Consider the following 18,541-nt stretch of genomic DNA (forward strand, 5'->3'; position numbering starts at 1 on the left):
TGCCTCAGTATTCTGTGCTCGCACATTTAATTGCAGCAGCCGCGTGTTTGGGCACCAGCCCAGCTTTATTTAAAAATGAAGCACTGATTTACTCCCTCCTTTGATAGGAGAAGGTCGTCAACTCTTTCCAGAGAGGAATACGTTTGAAATATGTTTGCGCATGCACGCACGTTCAAGGGCACATCTGGGCACACGCACGCAGGCCCCTGGGCAGAGGCCTAACGAAACTTAAGGGCCCCCTCCAGCTCACTGCGGACTTACTCAGGAGCTCTCCGGCCTGGGTACTCTCTAGGGCCCCCTCTGGAGTTTGGTACAAACAGCCCCCCCTCGCTGTTGTGGCCTTTGTTACGCTCATGGGAGCAGATTTAAGCTCACTTAATATTGCACTGAAATGAGAAAAATGTAAGTCGATTTTTCAGTGTAAATTCCCTCTTGTTTTCATGCGTCCGTTCCATTTATTGCTGCAAGTGGCGTGTGAAGTGGGGCCGCGACCATCAGTGTGCCTTTAATAAGCAAGATTATAGGGTCATGAGTGGAAGGAATCACGCACCAAGTATTCGGGTCACAATAAAAACAAAAAGAGGCAATTTTCAAAGAACTTTATTGATTCGACAGTTACAGTAGCGAGAAACAAACACACCCAAGCGTGAAAAGATAACGTAGGAATTTGGGGTACATGGTTTAAAGACAATATCCCGCAGCCTCTGGGAAGCACATATATTCTATAGGTTACACTGTAAGTGCAGTGTGCATTAAGTTTACGCCTGCCTGGCATTGCAGGCCTGCAGAAGGCCTATTCGAAGCACAGATTACCAAGCGGGGTCACTTTCAGAAGTCATAATTAGGGTTTGTTTCCTGAGTTCAAGGACAAAGGTATCTGAGAACAAGGGGTGCCCTTTGGGAACCCATTTGACTTCAAGGCTCGAGGTATATGGAATGCCTTTTGGTGTTGGGATAAATAAGGTACATGGCATACCTTAGACTTCAAAGGTTGAGGAATCTGAAATGTCTTTGAGTTTAAGGGTCAAGGTATAATCATGCCTTTGAGCTCAAGGTTTGAGGTGCAGGACGTGCTTTGAGTTCAAGGATATGCAGATATGATAGGTTTTTTAGTTCAAGGATAGAGCTTTATACATTTTTTTTTAAGGACTGAGGCATACAACGTATAGGAATTCTTTTTGTTCAAGGGTTCTGGTATATGACACACCTTTGAGTTCAAGGGTCCTGGTATATGACGCACCTTTGAGTTCAAGGGTCCTGGTATATGACACAACGTTTAGTTAGAGGGTCCTAGTATATGAAACATCTTTGAGTTCAAGGGTCCTGGTATATGACCCACCTTTGAGTTCAAGGGTCCTGGTATATGACGCACCTTTGAGTTCAAGGGTCCAGGTATATGACGCACCTTTGAGTTCAAGGGTCCTGGTATATGACACACCTTTGAGATCAAGGGTCCTAGTATATGACGCACCTTTAAGTTTAAGGGTCCTGGTATATGACGCACCTTTGAGTTCAAGGGTCCTGGTATATAACATACCTTTGAGTTCAAGGGTCCTGGTATATGACGCACCTTTGAGTTCAAGGGTCCTAGTATATGACGCACCTTTGAGTTCAAGGGTCCTGGTATATGACACATCTTTGAGTTTAAGGGTCCTGGTATATAACGCACCTTTGAGTTCAAGGGTCCTGGAATATGACACACCTTTGAGTTCAAGGGTCCTAGTACATGACGCACCTTTGAGTTTAAGGGTCCTGGTATATGATGCACCTGTAAGTTCAAGGGTCCTGGTATATGACACATCTTTGAGTTCAAGGGTCCTGGTATATGACACACCTTTGAGTTCAAGGGTGGAGCTATATGAAACACATTTGTGTGGAAGGTTGAAGGCACATGGCATGATTTTGAGTTCAAGGGATGATTTACCTGAGTATATGGCATGCCTTTGAGTTCAAGGGCCAAGGTGTATGTCATGCCTTTCAGTTCAAAGGCTCAACCGTATTTTATGCCTTTCTGTTAATGGGTCAAGGTATATGGCATGTGTTTGAGTCCAAGAACTGATGTATGTGGCATGTGTTTGAGTTCAAGGATTGAGGTATTTGGCATGACTGTCAGTCCAACAGCCACGTTTTGTGGCTTCCCGTCAGTTCAAGTGGAGGTATGTGGCATGAGTTAAACGCAGAGGTGTATGGCTTCTGTGAGTTCAAGAGGTTTGTGGCATGGCTTTGATTCAAGGGCAGAGGAGGTGACATGTGCATATGGGTTAAAGGACAGCAATATCTGTCAACCTTTGAAGTTTAACTATAGAGAGGTTTGGGGTAAAAGTGCCAGACATGCCTGAGTGCAGGGAGGAACCAACAGAGCACCTCTATGACTTCAAGTGAATAGATACCTGGCAGGATACAAGGACCTCTCACTTCTAGAATACAAGGACCTTTCACTTCAAGGATAGAAGGATAGAGGGATACAATGACCATTTCACTTGAAGGATAGAAGGATTCAAGGATACAAGGACCTTTCACGTGAAAGATAGAAGGATACAAGGACCTTTCACTTCATGGAAACAAGGACCCTACACTTCAAAGATAGAAGGACACATGGATACAATGATACAAAGACTTTTCACTTCAAGGATACAAGGACGTTTCACCTTAAGGATAGAAAGATTCAAGGATACAGTGTTACAAGGACCATTCACTTTAAGGATAAAAAGATACAAGGATACAATGTTCTGAGGACCTTTCACTTCAAGGATACAAGGACCTTTCACTTCAAGCATACAATAATACAAAAATACAAGGACTTTTCATTTCAAGGATACAAGGACATTTCATTTCATGGGTAGAAGGATACAATGAAACAAGGAGACAGGGCCCTTTCACTTCAAGAATACAATAATACAAAGACACATTTTACTTCAAGGATACAAAGACCTTTCACTTCAAGGATGCACAAATACAAGGGTAGAAGGACCTTTCATTTGAAGCATAGAAGGATACAGGGACCTTTTATTTCAAGGATACAAGGTCATTTCACTTCAAGAATTTAAGGGCCTTTCACTTCAATGATACAAAGATAAAAGGACCTTTCAATTCAAAGATACGAGGGCCTTTGACTTCAAGGTTACAAAACCTTTCACTTCAAGGATAAAAGGACCTTTCACTGCAAGGATACAAAAACTTTAATTCCAAGGATACAAGGGCATTTCACTTCAATGATACAAGGGTCCTTCACTTCAAGGATACAAGGACCTTTCACTTCAAGCATAGAAAGACAAGGATATAAGGATCTGTTACTTCAAGGATACAAGGACATTTCACTTCAAGGATAGAAGGATACAAGGACATTTCACTTCAAGGATACAAAGACCTTTCACTTCAAGCATAGAAGGATACAAGGATAGAAGGACCTCTTACTTCAAGGATACAAGGACATTTCACTTCAAGGATAGAAGGACCTTTCACTTCAAGGATTTAGTGATACAAGGTCACCTTTCACTTCAAGGATGGATATGTGCTTGGCATGCTTTGAAGTGAGGCGATGGAGGTATTTGGATGGCTTCTAATTTTGTTTTCAAGAGAAGGTGCTTGACATGCCCCTGTCTCCAGGGATGTCAGGCTATCCCACACTGCACTGCAGGTGCGGCTTAGGCATGGCTGGAGTGCACCCTCAGATCCCATCATCAGAGGCTGTCAGGTCACTCACAGTTTAGAAGGAAGAATGCCTTCACAAAAAAGCTACGAGAATATACTGTTTAGCCTAGACACACAGGCAAAAAGTTAAAGCCCTTAGACCCTCAGAAACAACTGATAACTTTATAAGAAATGTAAAATGAAAAAAAAAAGTGAATTAAGAACAGGTGGCAGCAGACTGCCCCAATGAAACTCCTATGATCCCTGTTGTGAATGACTAGAAAGGTTTGCTTGTGCTTCCTTGTTTCTTTTAAATCGCCCCCCAATTTTCTGTTATTTTTTTTATGGATTTGCCCCTTCTTTTCCAGCTTCCCCATTGGCTTTCTTCTCTGCTTCCGGCAAGGCGCGGATGGCAGCGCCCAGCTGGCAGTTGATGGCATTAACCCTTGCCTCTACACTTTGGTCAAACTCTTGCTTTTTGGAAATGACCAGCGCCTGGATGGACTTCTGGGCCTCCGTACAACCGGCCTGTAACTTCTGGCGCTCGATGAGGAACTCTGGGTTTGAGGGGTTCATGCTGATGAGCCGCCCTAAGGCGCTCACGCGGTCCATCAGGTAGCGCTGGGACACCTCGCAGTAGGTAGACGAGATCATGTTGACTAGGTTGGCAATGTTGCTGGCTTTGAAGGCTTGGTTGTACAGCAAGTCCTTGACGAAGTCATCAGTAGAATAGTTGGGCAGGGTCTGTGCACTCTTGGAGGTCTCCACCAGGTCTTTGACAGACGTGGCGAGGCAAGACTCAATGAGGTTGGATATCATCTGGAAGAAGCGGATCATCTTCTCCCACTGCTCCCGCACTCTCGCCAGGGCATCCAGGCCTTTGATGAGCATATTCTTGGCTCTGGTGAAATCAATCTCCTCCACTTTGAAGCTCCTCATTTCAACCAGGATTGCGGTTAGTTTCTCATTTTCTTTTTTGAGGTTCTCAAAGGACTGTTGGTATATGTCCTGAGTTTTTTCTAACTGCTGTTTGGCCATATTCGCTGTGGCCTGGGCGCGATCTGCTGCCTCGCTGCCCGCAGCTCCACTTCCTCCACTCCTTGCCATCTGTGGAGGTTTTACTTGGACAGGTGGAGCATTGGTCTTTCGGGAACAAAACATTTCAAATTGTGATGCTCTGGCGTACAGTGATTTTATTTTTTCAACAATATTCTTCAGGGTCATCTCAGTTGTACCTTCAGATGTGGCAGCTTTTTCCAACTCTTCACAAACTTCAATAGCCGGTTGTAAAAAACTTTTCACCTTTGTTTGCGCCTCACAGGGCGCTTCATTTTCTATCTCGCTCATCAGTGTGACTATGTTACTTTTTGGGTAGTTTGTGAGAACTTTCTGATTCTTCTCATCATAAACCAGTTTCATGTTAATCGATTGTTGGTTACTCTGTAGGACAAATTTTAGGCTGTCTGCCAGTGCTTTCACCCGTGCAGACTTGGCACAAATATTGTTGGTGCTCATGATGGCACTTGTGTCAGCCTTGACTTCGTTTTCACTAGCTGCACTGCCTTTATTGGAGTCTTTTTTATTTTGGTCAATCTTTACGCCCGTTTTGCTTGCTACAACAGCTGACGCAACCGTACTTACTGTTTCAAAAAGGCTGCCCACGATATTCATACCCATAACTTCCCACGCGGAGGGGATTTTGTCCATTGCCGTCTTGTAGGCCTTAGTTGCGTCTTGTAGTTGCTCTTGAGTGTTCTTCTTGAACTCCTCTGCCATTTGCAAAGACTTATTTGCGGATGCTTCTCTCAGAGTCAGTTGCTCCAGGGCGATCTTCACGTCGGTCAGTTTCTTCTCGTAGCCCCCCTTCGAGTTCTGGCAGGCTTCCAGCACCTCCTGGATCAGATGGATGGCATCTTGGAAGCCTGACTCCACAGCCTTAGCTAAGTTTGTGCATTCGGTGGCCAGGAAGAGTAAACTGTTCATCTGCTTTGGCAAGAAGGCGTCAACGATCTTAATTGGCTGGCTCAGAGTCTTGACTATCTGTGTGTTGGCCCTTGGGATCTGACTTGTGAGAAGCCTGATCTGATCCATGTTTTTGTTTGCTGTGTTGAAGGCAAACCAGGCTGTATTGCAGACCTGCATTAGGGATGCAGAAAAGGACTCTGGGTATTTCATGTACTTGAAGCCATTTTTTGGTGGATTCAGGTTGATAGAGAAGTCCCCCTGGCCTGATGAAATGGCTGCTAGCTCTCCCAAAATGGCTATGGAGATGGGGGCGGGCATCAGGAACTCCTCCCAGTTGGCGTATGGTTTCATCATCATTTCAGTATCCTTTCTGACGTCTTCGGCTTTGCTCACACTCTTAATTGCTTCATTGAGATTAGCAGTTGATGCTTTGCAGTCCACGTCTCTTCTGCGTCCTAGAGAAAATACAATTTTACAAGTCAGTCACATTAGTTATATCAAGGATGCCTAAATGTAAAATGACAATAGATTAATAAAGACAAAATTTATCCAGATCTTTGGTCTAGCATTCATTGTGTAAACCCTGGCTATCTTCTATAGCCTTATAGCTCTCTCTAGCAGGCTATACCAGCCATTAAAGGCCCGCTCCAGCATTTGACGAGGGCCTTTATCAATGGAGCAGGACTTTAATGCCGGTATAGCCCAGCTAAGAAGGGGTATAAGGCTATTGGAACATTCTGCCACCAAATGGCAGAATGCTGTAATAAATAAAACAAAGGCTTCACAGAGACTGAGGGCACTGAAATCCCCTTTGGACTCCATGAGGCCTTTGCTCACAGCAACAGCTGTGTATAAAAACATTGAAATGTTGGCCCTCTGGGATTCAACGGGCCATTAGAAGCACAGAACACTCAATTCTTTTCAATGGAGCCCCCAACATTCCAATGTTCTAATAAATCTTCAGTGCAAAACCTTCCTGACCGGCACACTTTAATGTGTTCATTGCCCAGTTAGTTCTTGCAACCCCTTCGGACTATGAGGCCTTTGATCACTGTAACAGCTGTGAATAAAAACAACGAAATGTTGGCCATTAGAAGCCCAGAGCACTCCATTGTTTTCGATGGAGCCCCCAACATTCAAAATGTACTAATAACTCTTCAGTGCAAAACCGTCCTGACTTGCACACTTTCATGTGTTCATGGCCCACTTAGTTCTTGCAAGCCCAAGAGCGAATATGTGTCCCAATCCTATTCCAATTCATGACACTAAAAGACTGAAAGGCCAACAGCATTGGACTATCTATTGCAATTCATTCACGTTTCTTGGCATTCTACTGATGATGGAGCACGGTGGCTTCCTTGGCCGGCACACATGGTTCTCACCATGGTTCTCTCTATGGTTCTTGCCATGCCTATACAGGGCTGTCAGTCACCACCTACATTTTCACTCAGGCGGGTCCTTATGAGAGGCCTATTTTCATGTATTTATATTTAGGGTCTGCAGGAAGATATCAGCATGAAGGAGTTTGTTTTTTTGTGGAACAGGAGATGCAAAGGTTTTCAATATGTGGAGGGTTGACTGTAGGCAACAAAATGATTGGAATTATGGGTCAGCAGACAAGACATAGTGCTGAGATGCACAGTGAGGTTCGTATTGTAGAGAATGGAGTATTTGAACTGCAAAATGTCTACGTGGTCATCCTGCAATGGCTGACTGGTCTTTGGTTGTCACCAACAAAGGTTTGAGTGCTGACCCAGAGTCACGCCCAAACATCTAAGCACAAAACCCTGCTAGACACGCTCACTGGAATGCAAATATTTCCCAATCTTCAGCCCTGGTCCTCACCGCGGATCCCGATTATGTTATGTTTGAGTTCTCCTAAACCTACACAATTTCAATTTACACAAGAGGAGAATTCATGAACTACTAGAAGGCATCTTTGATACAGGACAGGAATGCGTCCAAGGAGTGGCCTGTGTAGGAGGAACGGGCCCGGGGAAGATTTTCAAGATGGATCAATGGTGATACATAGGGGTTCAAAAGCACAGAGATGGGCAATGGATTACAAAGAATCTGCACATGACCTAAGAGTTTGTCAACCATATTGAGGCAAGATCCACTATCCAAGTACTTTTAAAATATATCAAAGCTGACACGGTTACTAACCTGGTAACATACACTTGAGAGAACCCTGTTTGTTTTAATTGATGAGACTGAGTTAGAGAGACATAGTGCAAGCTGAAGTGATTTTTGAGCAACTTTAATGGAGGTATGAATGATTACTCCAAACATACAATTCTGATTGGCTTTCTTTTCCACACTGCAAATGAATCACAAAACTCCCTGTTCTAGGACCATCAAAATGTGAAAATCCTTGTGTCTGGGTGCAGAAATGTTAGAAGCCACACCAGAAAATATGGGATCTCACCGAGAATATGAAAGTTGGCTGATACGGAGACCAGGCCCCATTCTTACTGAAACAAGAGCTGGGTGGGATGCTAGCAGAGTTTACTCCTCCATCCATCCTGCCACAGGCCTATTGTCCTTTCACACCTCATCAGAGGCTAAATACTACCACAGGAGAAGTGGGAGAGCCTGGCAGAATGGTATAAAATATAGTCTACACTCTCGCAGAGAAAAGCAAGGAGGAATACTATCAATGTTGCAGTACATTTAGCAAAATGTACAGCATGAACTTAGGTCTTTGAGTAGTAACCAGTAGTGTGTAGTTGATTTCTATAGCTACTTCCAAGATTGGCTTATAAAAGCTATTATTTCCCTTTACAAGTAAGGCGCAATTGGAAACAAGCAAAACTGATATGAGATCTATTGGCTTTGTCAATGTTTCTAGCGATGCAATTCTCGGCACCTGCTCCACATCCTGTGATTCTGGACAAATTACTTTAATATCCTGTACTCAAAAACATGAATGCAACCTTGTGTATTGTTACTGGTGCTCTTGTAAAAGAACTCAGGTCACGTTCCAGTTATATAAAAATACAAATATAAACATAGGGAGTGGATGCAAATAATGGGGAAAGGGTTTGGTGTAGGCAGGAGGAGAAGATCAGTGGGGGTGCGTTGGAGACACTCACAAGGGGACAGCGAGAGAGCAGGGGTCGGGTCGAGTGTTCACTGTACTTGGTCCATGCTCCACACAAAGAGCAGGAAGTGATGTGTTGTGAGCGCTGCCAAATTAGAAGGAAGAAACGAAGCGTGATTATGATGGCAACGTATGGTAAGTAATGGACGAGCTAAAAAACCCTTTCCGGTAGAGTTTTTTTTAAACATGAGAGATCATCACCATAGCAAGTGTCCTGCCTGAAGTCTCAACCTAAAAACTATTAAAGTCTTGGCAGTGAATTTAACTTTTCACATGGAGACATGCCAATATGCCTACTGTCCATGTATCTCTACCACATTATGGGATCAGGAAGTCTAGGCTCCAAATCACTTCTTAGGTGTGGCTTAGTAAATCCAAAAGTAAGCTTTTGAAAGTCTCAAAAGTGATTTCTTTTAACATGTGTTGGTTGCAGAGCTGGCTGCAGGCATCCAGATTTATGTTTACAGGCCTGAAGTCATGTTTGTAGAGTTAGCCTTGTGGGTAAAATATTCAAATGTAAGTTTAGCCTCAGCAAGAGAGTTTTACAGAGTTATTGGCATGCTCGGGCTACAACATAAATTTTGCAACCTGTGGATTCAAAGGTGGTGTATGAGAGAAATTAGTAACACAAATCTCTAAGGTTGCAACAAATGCAGGGATATGCAGGAGACCAGTACAGAAACTAGAAACTGCATTTAACTCTATAGAAGCACATCAAAAACATCAAAGAAAGAGGTGAGGACAAAGGAACGTGTTGCAGAGGACACTGAGACAAGCTGAAACATAGGATACACATAGATCATTTGTGGGGTCATATTTGTTCTCATAATCTCTGTAGGAAATGTGTTCTTCCCATTTAATCCCCCAAGATTTTTCTCTTATTGAATACCTGGTTTTGGACTTTTACTGTGAGTGAGTCTCCCCAGCGTAGTCTCACTCATATTAAATTCTGTTAAAAGGGACTGCCTTTAAGAGTAAGATGCTTTGGGCTGGTTACACTTGAACATGTGAGCACGCACGTATCCATATGTGCGCGGACTGAGCCTGTGAGACTACCATCTAGAAGGGACCATTCAAGATTGGTACTTATCTAATGTCGACCTCATCATAATGCGAGCTGGCATTCATAGAGTAGGTTTGTAGTGCTTTACTGAAAAGGCAGTGAGCTGACTTCATACCTTATGGGGAAATCTGCAACCGTTTCAGCATTCTTACACCTAGAGATACTGTTCAAGAATGAATCTCAGGGCAACTGTGTACCCGAGTGCAGATCCACTATCACTTGTGTTTACTGTACTCCTTATGGCACTTTGAGAATTATCATAGTTCCCTGGCTCAGCCACAATCAGATTTCAAACCTTTGCCCCTCCCCCGTCCCTACCAGGCCAAGTTAATTACTCCACTGGGCAGCACTAGAATCAAAAGCCTCTCCACACAACAGAGCCAGTTGGCCCAGGTCCTGGAAGAGGAAGAGGTGAGGAAGAAATCTGCATTTGATAATTAACTCCTCACACTACACTTGTACTGGGCAAGCCCAAGACCACAGAAACAAAGATGGAAGGCCATATCTCTAGAGGTCTCTCCGGAGTGGCTGCCATTTGATGTTTCAATGGGAAGGGATCAGGCAGTTGTGTCAGATGGGGCAGGATTGAAGGTCTCAGGGAAGATCTTGTCATCGACCTCTGGAAGCTATTGTGTTGAAATGGCACAGAATGCTGTGCTCCTAAGGGGACTCTGGGTGGTTTGCCAGGGACGTCTATGGACTGGCCACTGACTCTGCTGACATATAGGTGCCCCACAGGTAGAAAGGAGGCTGTGGCACTGGGTGAGTGCAACAGATAATGTTTTTTTTGGTGTTGGCTGTGAAGAAGCTGTGGAAGATACCCTCAAAACAGCAGGAAGCATCAGGAGCACTGGCAGTGTAAATGTCTTGAGAAGGAAATCTTCAAAACCAAGCTCCAGGAAGAAGAAAGAAAGAAAGCCAGCAAACCCAAGGAAAATGCACATGGAGGCTATAGCTGACCACTATGAGCAAAACGACACCTTCCCTGTGCAAATCAGCCCTAAGCAGCCAGAGACACAAAAAAATAAGCCTTGTCCTTAGGGGTGACAGGGCGGAGAATAGAGCCAGTACTAAGGCTATCCCAGGAGCCAACGCAACCTGGAGAATACATTTGTAATGGTGTGGGGCATGCGAGGAACATGTGTGGGGCCCCTTCTCTGAATTTCTGCATAGGACACCTAGACCAGCAACAGTGAAAATAGTTTTAAGCTCTGTTACTGTAGGGACATGGGACCATTCATTTTCTGCATGTCGTACTTTGAAATACCATGCAACCTGCTTCATGGGCTACAACGTCTACATAGGAATGCCATACTATTATTTAAAAAGAAGGCTTTTACATATCAAAAGGAGTTATTTTAACAGGTCACACTACAGATTTAAACTGCAGAAGTCAGGCTACAATGATAGACCTCAAGTTGTGCTTTCCTTTTCACACTAGTGGATGGGGCACAAAGTACTGCATTCCACAGACGACAATTAACTTTCCATGCTATGGGTAAATTTTTTACCCATTATACAAAGGCCTTATAGGAGAGTTAAATACACCAACTAGGAATGAGCTAACTCCTATGTGTTTTGGGGGTCAGAGCAAATACAATGGGCGCTAGACAGTAGTGCCTAAGTGTGCAGTCTAGAATCCAACAATAAAATCCAACAAAAAAGTGGGGTTTACTATGCAATAGGTGGCATTTTCTCACACTTGCTTTATTCAAGATGCTTACATTAACCGGGAGTCATAATAAATGTTAATACACATAATACATATTAATGAGTGTCCTTGGGGATTAGATTAGAGGATCTTAGTAATGCGGCTTGCAATGCCCTTAAATATCTTATTTCTAATTCTATATTTGTGGTGACAACCTGGCAAAGTGAGTAGGCTTGCATTTCTTAAATACACCTTATAATATTGTGTACATGCATATGTGTAAGAGTATTGTGAAATATGGCTGTGGCTTGCTGGAGTGCTAACTGTTCTGCTGGTGGTACCAAAGGTATTTCCAAAGATATTTATAAATTAATGTGTAGCATTTAGTAGTATGTGTAATAAAGTACTTTTCCTTTTTATAAGATAAAGCATTGACTGAGCAATGATTAATTTAGTGTTGTTATTGCATACCTGCAATCTGGGGGTACTAGCCAACACCACCTTACTAGCCCACACCAACTCAGTTTCCTAGACCTTAGACTTCTGTGCTTCACTAATCTGAGAGGGTCAAGTGCTACAAAGAGGTACTTGGTTCCCAGTCAATGGAAGATGTGGGCTTATAACAAGGATAGGACTCAAATCCTTCACAACTAATAAGCTAATTTCTTGCACTGTCCTTGAAATCCCAGTGGATGACCACATATTAGAACTGCCTTTGCCCTTTAAAGTGATACCACATTAGAAATGTGCTGGTTACTAACTCCTACCATGAATCATCCCACTATTGACATCTGTAGCAAATCACTTACTGTAAACGACTATTGGGCCGGAACTGGTGCTCGCCAAGATGGTGAACATGACTCCAAGGATTAAAAGGAATGTCTGGAACCCCATGATGTCCTAAGGATGCTCAGCTATCAGTTGTTTTTGTTTTCCTGTGGAAAGAAGGACAGAGACATGTATATACTGATATTGACAAATACGATTTCAAAACATTGGTTTCTGTAGAAGGTTCCTTAAGGCTTGGGTCTCACTGTTGGAGCACCAGATGGAGAGTGTTATTGCCAGTGCACGACATGGCTCCTGTCACATGTACCACCTTACATGATGGGTGTCACTTTTATTGCATCTCATGACGTGTTGGTCTCACTGTTGTTTCATCAAATGGGACAAGATAATTGTAGGATGTGGAGTTGCTCACTTTCATCCCATTGCACGCTGCTGTACACCACCATTGTGCCTCATGGTATGAAGGCGCTACGTAAGATCACCAGCAGTGCAAAATGGGACCATGAAGGAAACCTGGTGAATTGTGTTGATTTTTAAAAACTGCGACATGGACATGTGAAGTGACACACGGTGCAGAAATTACAGTCAACCACTCAATTCCTGTGATTCAAGTTTATTGCACCAGATAACTAATGATTCCCTTGTATATGTTATCCATCAGCTGCGCTAAATACCACCTATCACCAATTTGGGGAATAATATGCAAATGTTGGTGTTTAATAACCAAAATATGCATAGTATGGTAAATACCATACACTTTTCCCCTGCTAAATTCTGGCAGGTTCTACCTGTCGAAATATAACAAAAGCTGAGATATTTAATGCACATGGTAATTACCAGATGCAGTAAATACCACCCAGCTCATTAGTCCGATTCCTGAACAAAGAGGGGGTCAGAAAAACGTGCCGCACTCGTAATCAGGGCCTTTGTAAAGTTCGCATGAAAGCCATGACGTCATCCCTACTTGTCATGGTCTGGGCATGCGCAGCCCAGTCCTTGTTGGAAGCATATAAGTAGCAAGTCTGGGGCAGGTGGCTCTGAGATGGCGAGAGATAGAATTCCATTTATAAGGAGCACTAGAATTTTGTATTTTCTTTCTTCTTTTATTATTTGTACTGAACACTAAATGCAGTAAACCAAAAGTACGCAGAAATTCGATGGCTATGAAAGAAAACAACAATCAGAAAACAAGCATTGGCAAAGCTAATAGGCCTGACCTTTGCTGGGCTGTCGGCTTTTTTTAATGTAAGCACATTCCACAAAATCAAACAAAGGAAAAAAACATGCAGTCATTGAAACCTGACTGCCTTATGCTCAAAATAAAAATGTAGAGCCCGATTCACAAAGGTAAACTTAGACCAAAAGTCTAACTTTACTATGAGTAAAGTTAGACTTTAGGTCTTCACTTAGACTTTTGGTCTAAGTTTAATTTTGTGAGTCAGGCCCGTAAACGTTAAGTAACATTGACTAAGGTGGCCGCTTTACTACTGATATATTTTTTGTAACAGTTCAATTGTGCCCCATGCATTTTATAAGTATTATGTGTGAAAGATACATGATTAAATCACCACCAAATATAGCACTCAAGCTGCAAGTGTTTAAACACTTTAGTTCAGCAACTTTAAGCAGGAGAGTAAAATAAATCACCATCTAACTGGGTACCCAACGAGTAGGCAACATCAATAACCAATATTTAAAAATGAAGTACACTTTTACCAGCTGTGTCACAGAAGAGAAAGGAAGGTGCTTATTTAAGAGTCCCCTATGCCGCCTTAGAGCCACCTTAATGTCATTTTTTCGGCCCTAAGGTGGCCTTTTCCCCGCGCCATACTTACAAAGTGGTGCAATGCATGCATTCCACCACTTTGCACCCCCTTGCTCCACATTATGCCTGCTCCAGGCATAATGTATGGAAGGGTGGTTCCGGCACTAGGACGCCCACAAAAATGGTGCAGTGAAATTTAACAGATTCCACTGCACCATTTTTGTCGGCAAGATGCACCCATAGAAACCTATGGGCCTCGTTGCACTTTACCACGCTAGCGTCAAAATTGTTGATGCTAGTGTAGCAAAGCGTCACTATAGCGTAAAGATTTCTGATGCTCTTGTACTAACGATCACCATGGTGCACCGTATTGTAAATACGGCGCAACCATGGTGTGGTAGGGGTGGCGCAGAAAAAGTGGCGCATTAGCTCTGATGTGCCACTTTTTCATAAATATAGGACTAACTACTTTAGACAGATGTAAACAAGTGCTTAGTATTTGTGCAATCACTCAAAGTGAAGGGAGCCGGGAGTCCCACTGCTGCATAAAGCAAGCAGCCAGGGGGTCTCAAAGACCAGCCCTAGGAAGAGTGTGTGAACCTGGCGTTTAATGTTTTGTAGAGAACAGACTCCTGATCCTTCAGGGTGATCTGTGAGTTGATGAATTGATTGAAAGTCGACTTGCTTTGGTGGGCAGAGGTTTTCACTCATGAATTTTGCTAAGGTACTTAGGGGCCAGGAATAAAGATTTGATTTATGCATGGAGGGCTTTGGGAGTGGGAAGAAGAGTGAATGTATGTGAACTGCCAGAATGAGAAACAAGCAGGTAGAGAGGGACGTTCTTAGTGGATGTGCAGTAGGTGAGTGAATTACAGATATTGGCCCTGAATAGGGGATAAAAGGCACATTTTGTTCCCCGCAAACAGGAATTGGCACATAAATCAGAATTCCAAACCGACCAGTAATCCTCTCACCCCATTTTATTTGCCAAGCGGAAAGGGTCCAGGGGAAAGGCAAAACATATGAAATCCGGTGCTTTAATGCCTCATTTCCAAGCTTGAAATGGGAGCAAATATCTCACTCCAGGGTAACTGTTTTTTCTGGCTGTGGAAACATCTCACTCTGGGACTAGTTTATGAAAAACGTTTTCAATGGTAGTGACTTGTTATTGGCTGGATTGCAAATTTTTTGCTCACAGAAAACCAGAAGAGGGGTTAGTGCTAGGGCAGGATCAGGGATGGGAGCAAGCTTTCTAAAGAAGTTATCAGTAGTTCCAAGGAGTGGGCAATTGGCACAAAATGAAGATGCAGAGGGGCACTGAGAGCAATTGCAATTACTCATATGAAGCTGGTTAAGCCTGGAAATTGGTGAGGGGGTGAAGGAGAGGTAAACTGCTGCCTTCTTGCAGAGTTCTGGATGCACCGGTGGAAGATGGTATGATATGTGTGTGGGACATCAAGGCTGGAATTTGTTGCATACTAAACTGTAGGTGTGTGATTAGATTAGTGGAGATTACCCAGGTGTTTCTGGGGGGTATGCAGGTGGGCTAAGTAGAGATAGGAGTATGAGAAGAGCTGAAGTAAATGCGGAGGATCTGTAGTGGTTGCGGAGGCCACCGACTAAGAAGTGGACAGTTTTGGAAATGTGAACTATCAGGGAATACTATTCATCAAAGAGTGTGTTTTCCAGTGTGTATGGGCTACATATCACTTAAAGGGTGCAATGCCATGGCGGGAGAGGCATCAACCTCTAAAGCTTTTAGGGAGAAGGGGGCACCAGTCACTGTGTTGATGAAATTATAGTGTTGATTCCACATTGTGTGGGGCATGAATGGCTTGAGGGCTGAATTCTTAGGGATAAGGGAATAACAGTCACTGAATGGGGGAGATTTTGGGGTTTCTGCAGACAAGGACCTCTTAAATTGTGCTGTAAATTAGCTATGTAGGGCACAAATCGCTGAAGGGTAAAGTCCCTAAGGTCTGCGGATGCCCAAACACTAAACAAGTGGAGTTCCCTTGCTATATTAGGCATCAGCCACTGAAAGGGTGCTATTCCTGGTATTAGTGGGTCACCACTTAATTGAAGTATGATGTTGTCAGATTGTAGAGAGTGCAAGACACCCAAGAGTTCGAAATGAATCAACCACTCAAATGGCCAACCTCTACGTCTTCATCTCTCCATCTGCACTAGGCAGGTTGTGTTCGGCCCTGTGGTAGCTGCGGAGGAAGGAAACTGGAAAGGGATTCTACGAACTATCGCAAGTGGAATCAATAGATTTCTCCACTTGGCCAAAATGTTTGCTAAGAAGGTTAGGATTTGATTTATATGTTTGCTACGTTTGTGGACAAATTATTTTGTTTAATTTCAGCAATTTATACATTTTTCCTTTAGAGTTGTGCTCTTTGCTCGTTTTCGAATACTTGGTGCTATTGTTTTATTCTATCTTAATTTATTAATTAAAACACATTAATAAAAATAAATGTTGGACATGATCCATGTGGTCTGTCTGGATCAGAATTTGAGCAGACCACGATGAAACAGGGCTGACATAGCTCACCGAGAAGCACAATAACTCAAGTACTATGGCCTTCTACTGAGGGGCCAGGACACAAGGACATCCCTCACTGCACTTGAGATGTTGGCTTTGGCAATGCATGTCATGGGTCCAAGGATCAGACAGGAGAAGGACATTAACAACTGATCAAGTGTGCTAAGGAGAGGATCAGTAATCTGGCCACACAGAGTCCTTTGATGCGCCTCAAGGCTGCAACCACAGGAATGTGAACCTCCTATTGGCCAGAACTCCCCCCCCCCACGCCTTCTCTTGAGAGAGTGGTGCCCGCCAATGCTTACCTCCTGTCTGATGGCGCGGGGAAAGGTCTCACTGCTGCCGTATTCTCTCTTCCGTCAGGTTCAGGAGGGATATCCCACACTCAGTGAGTTGTGGTGTCAGGTCTCTCTACTGCCTCCTCCTGCATCAGCTCCGGTGGGATCTCTCACACTCAGTGAGTGATGGTGTCAGATCTCACCTCTGCCTCCTGCTCTCTTCTAATAGCTCCAGTGGGATCTCCCTCACTCAGTGACAGTGAGAGGATAGCCTCTGTAGATATAGAACTGTAAATGCAAATTATATGGTGGCTCTGGGACAAAGAATTCCTGACGTCACTCACCAGCAGCAAGTTCCTGCCCTGCAACTTTTGATCAGATGGACAAGAGATCTTACAACCCTCAGAAATGTTTTCAAGCAAACGCACCCTTTACATGGCTTACATCCTATATATTATACTGTAACATACAGAGTCGTAAAACAATAAACCAATTTTATGCAATATGAAAATATCCAAAATAAACTTAGCATTTCTTTTAAGATTGAGAGTGACATTCGAGCGATGTTAAGTGATTAAACTACACATTAATTAACCTCTAAAAGAAGGAAGTGAACAGCTATATGTTCCATTTCTCATTATATATCCATCTTTGATGTAAATTATGCAGTAATAAAGAACGTCCAGGAGAAGCTTAAAACATGTGTTGATTTTCAAAGGTCAGGCGGCGTTCGCAAAAGCATCTGAAACTTCATTTACATTTAGTTAAAAATGAACCTTTTTTCTTATATTTCGTCCATATTGATTTGATTGTTAAATTTTTGTCAATTCTTTTATAATAACCCCGAGAAATAGTTTTTCTTTTCTTCTTCAGCATCTCTCCTTTAAGGAACCTACTACGTGAGTTCATAACATACACTGAGGTTTCATGTATCTCTTTGTGGAAATTCTATAGCACTTTCACCAAGCACTGTGCAATAATTGGAACAGTATGGGAGAATACTTAGGGGCATATTTACAAGAAAGTGGCGCACCAGTCCCGATGCACCACTATTCTCGTGTTCCCCTACCGCCACCTAACTACACCATGGTTGTGCCGTATTTACAATATGGCGCACAATGGTGGTCATTAGAATAATAGTATCAAAAATGTTTACGCTATTGTGGCACTTGCTACACTAGCGACAAAAATATTGATGCCAGTCAGTAAAGCACAGGGAGGCCCATTGATTTCAATGGGTGCGTCATTTTAACACCTGCTCTGAGAATGCATTAAAAATGACGGAAAAAATGGCACAGCGGAATGTTTTACTTTTCACTGCACCATTTTTGTGGGCCTCTCTGCAGGGGAACTCCCCCCCTTGCATACATTATGCCTGGTGCAGGCATAATGTGGTACAAGGGGTTGCAAAGTGGTGCAGTGCAAGCATTGCCCATTTTGTAATCACGGGACAGGGGAAAAGCCACCTTAGCACCGCCTTAGCATAAAAATCAGTGACGCTATGGCGGCACAAGGTGGTGCTATGGGCTTGTAAATATGCAAGAAAGTGGCACATCAGTCTTGATGCGACACTTTTCTGGGGTCTCATTATGACTTTGGCTGTCTTTTTGAGAGACCGCCAAAGCCGCGGGTGCCAGCAGACCACCAGTGCTGGCGGTCTTCTGCCCACCATATTACGAGTACTGCAGGATTTCTGCCAAATTGTGGGTGGAAATCCTGCAGTAGTCGTGCGGGTGGGTGGAGGCGCAT

At 43.4% G+C, this 18,541-nt stretch overlaps 1 protein-coding gene across 1 annotated transcript; it reads right to left on the reverse strand.

Annotated features, from left to right (window-relative positions):
- Window positions 1-585: 585 nt before the first annotated feature.
- On the reverse strand, window positions 586-17,032 carry LOC138251502 (uncharacterized). Its single transcript, XM_069205654.1, has 3 exons — window positions 16,820-17,032; window positions 12,222-12,347; window positions 586-6,050 (listed from the first exon to the last, which is right to left on the reverse strand). The coding sequence occupies exons 2-3, from the start codon at window positions 12,304-12,306 to the stop codon at window positions 3,973-3,975; spliced, it is 2,163 nt and encodes a 720-aa protein (XP_069061755.1). The 5' UTR covers window positions 12,307-12,347; window positions 16,820-17,032; the 3' UTR covers window positions 586-3,972.
- Window positions 17,033-18,541: the final 1,509 nt, after the last annotated feature.

The sequence above is a fragment of the Pleurodeles waltl genome, chromosome 1_2, assembly GCF_031143425.1.
Source record: "Pleurodeles waltl isolate 20211129_DDA chromosome 1_2, aPleWal1.hap1.20221129, whole genome shotgun sequence".
In the NCBI taxonomy this organism is placed as follows: domain Eukaryota; kingdom Metazoa; phylum Chordata; class Amphibia; order Caudata; family Salamandridae; genus Pleurodeles; species Pleurodeles waltl.

Coding starts and splice junctions, on each gene's coding strand:
- LOC138251502 (XM_069205654.1), bottom strand. CDS start 12,306: ATGGGGTTCCAGACATTCCTTTTAATCCTTGGAGTCATGTTCACCATC. Junction 6,051..12,221: donor CGGCCCAATAGTCGTTTACA/GTAAGTGATTTG, acceptor TATTTTCTCTAG/GACGCAGAAGAGACGTGGAC.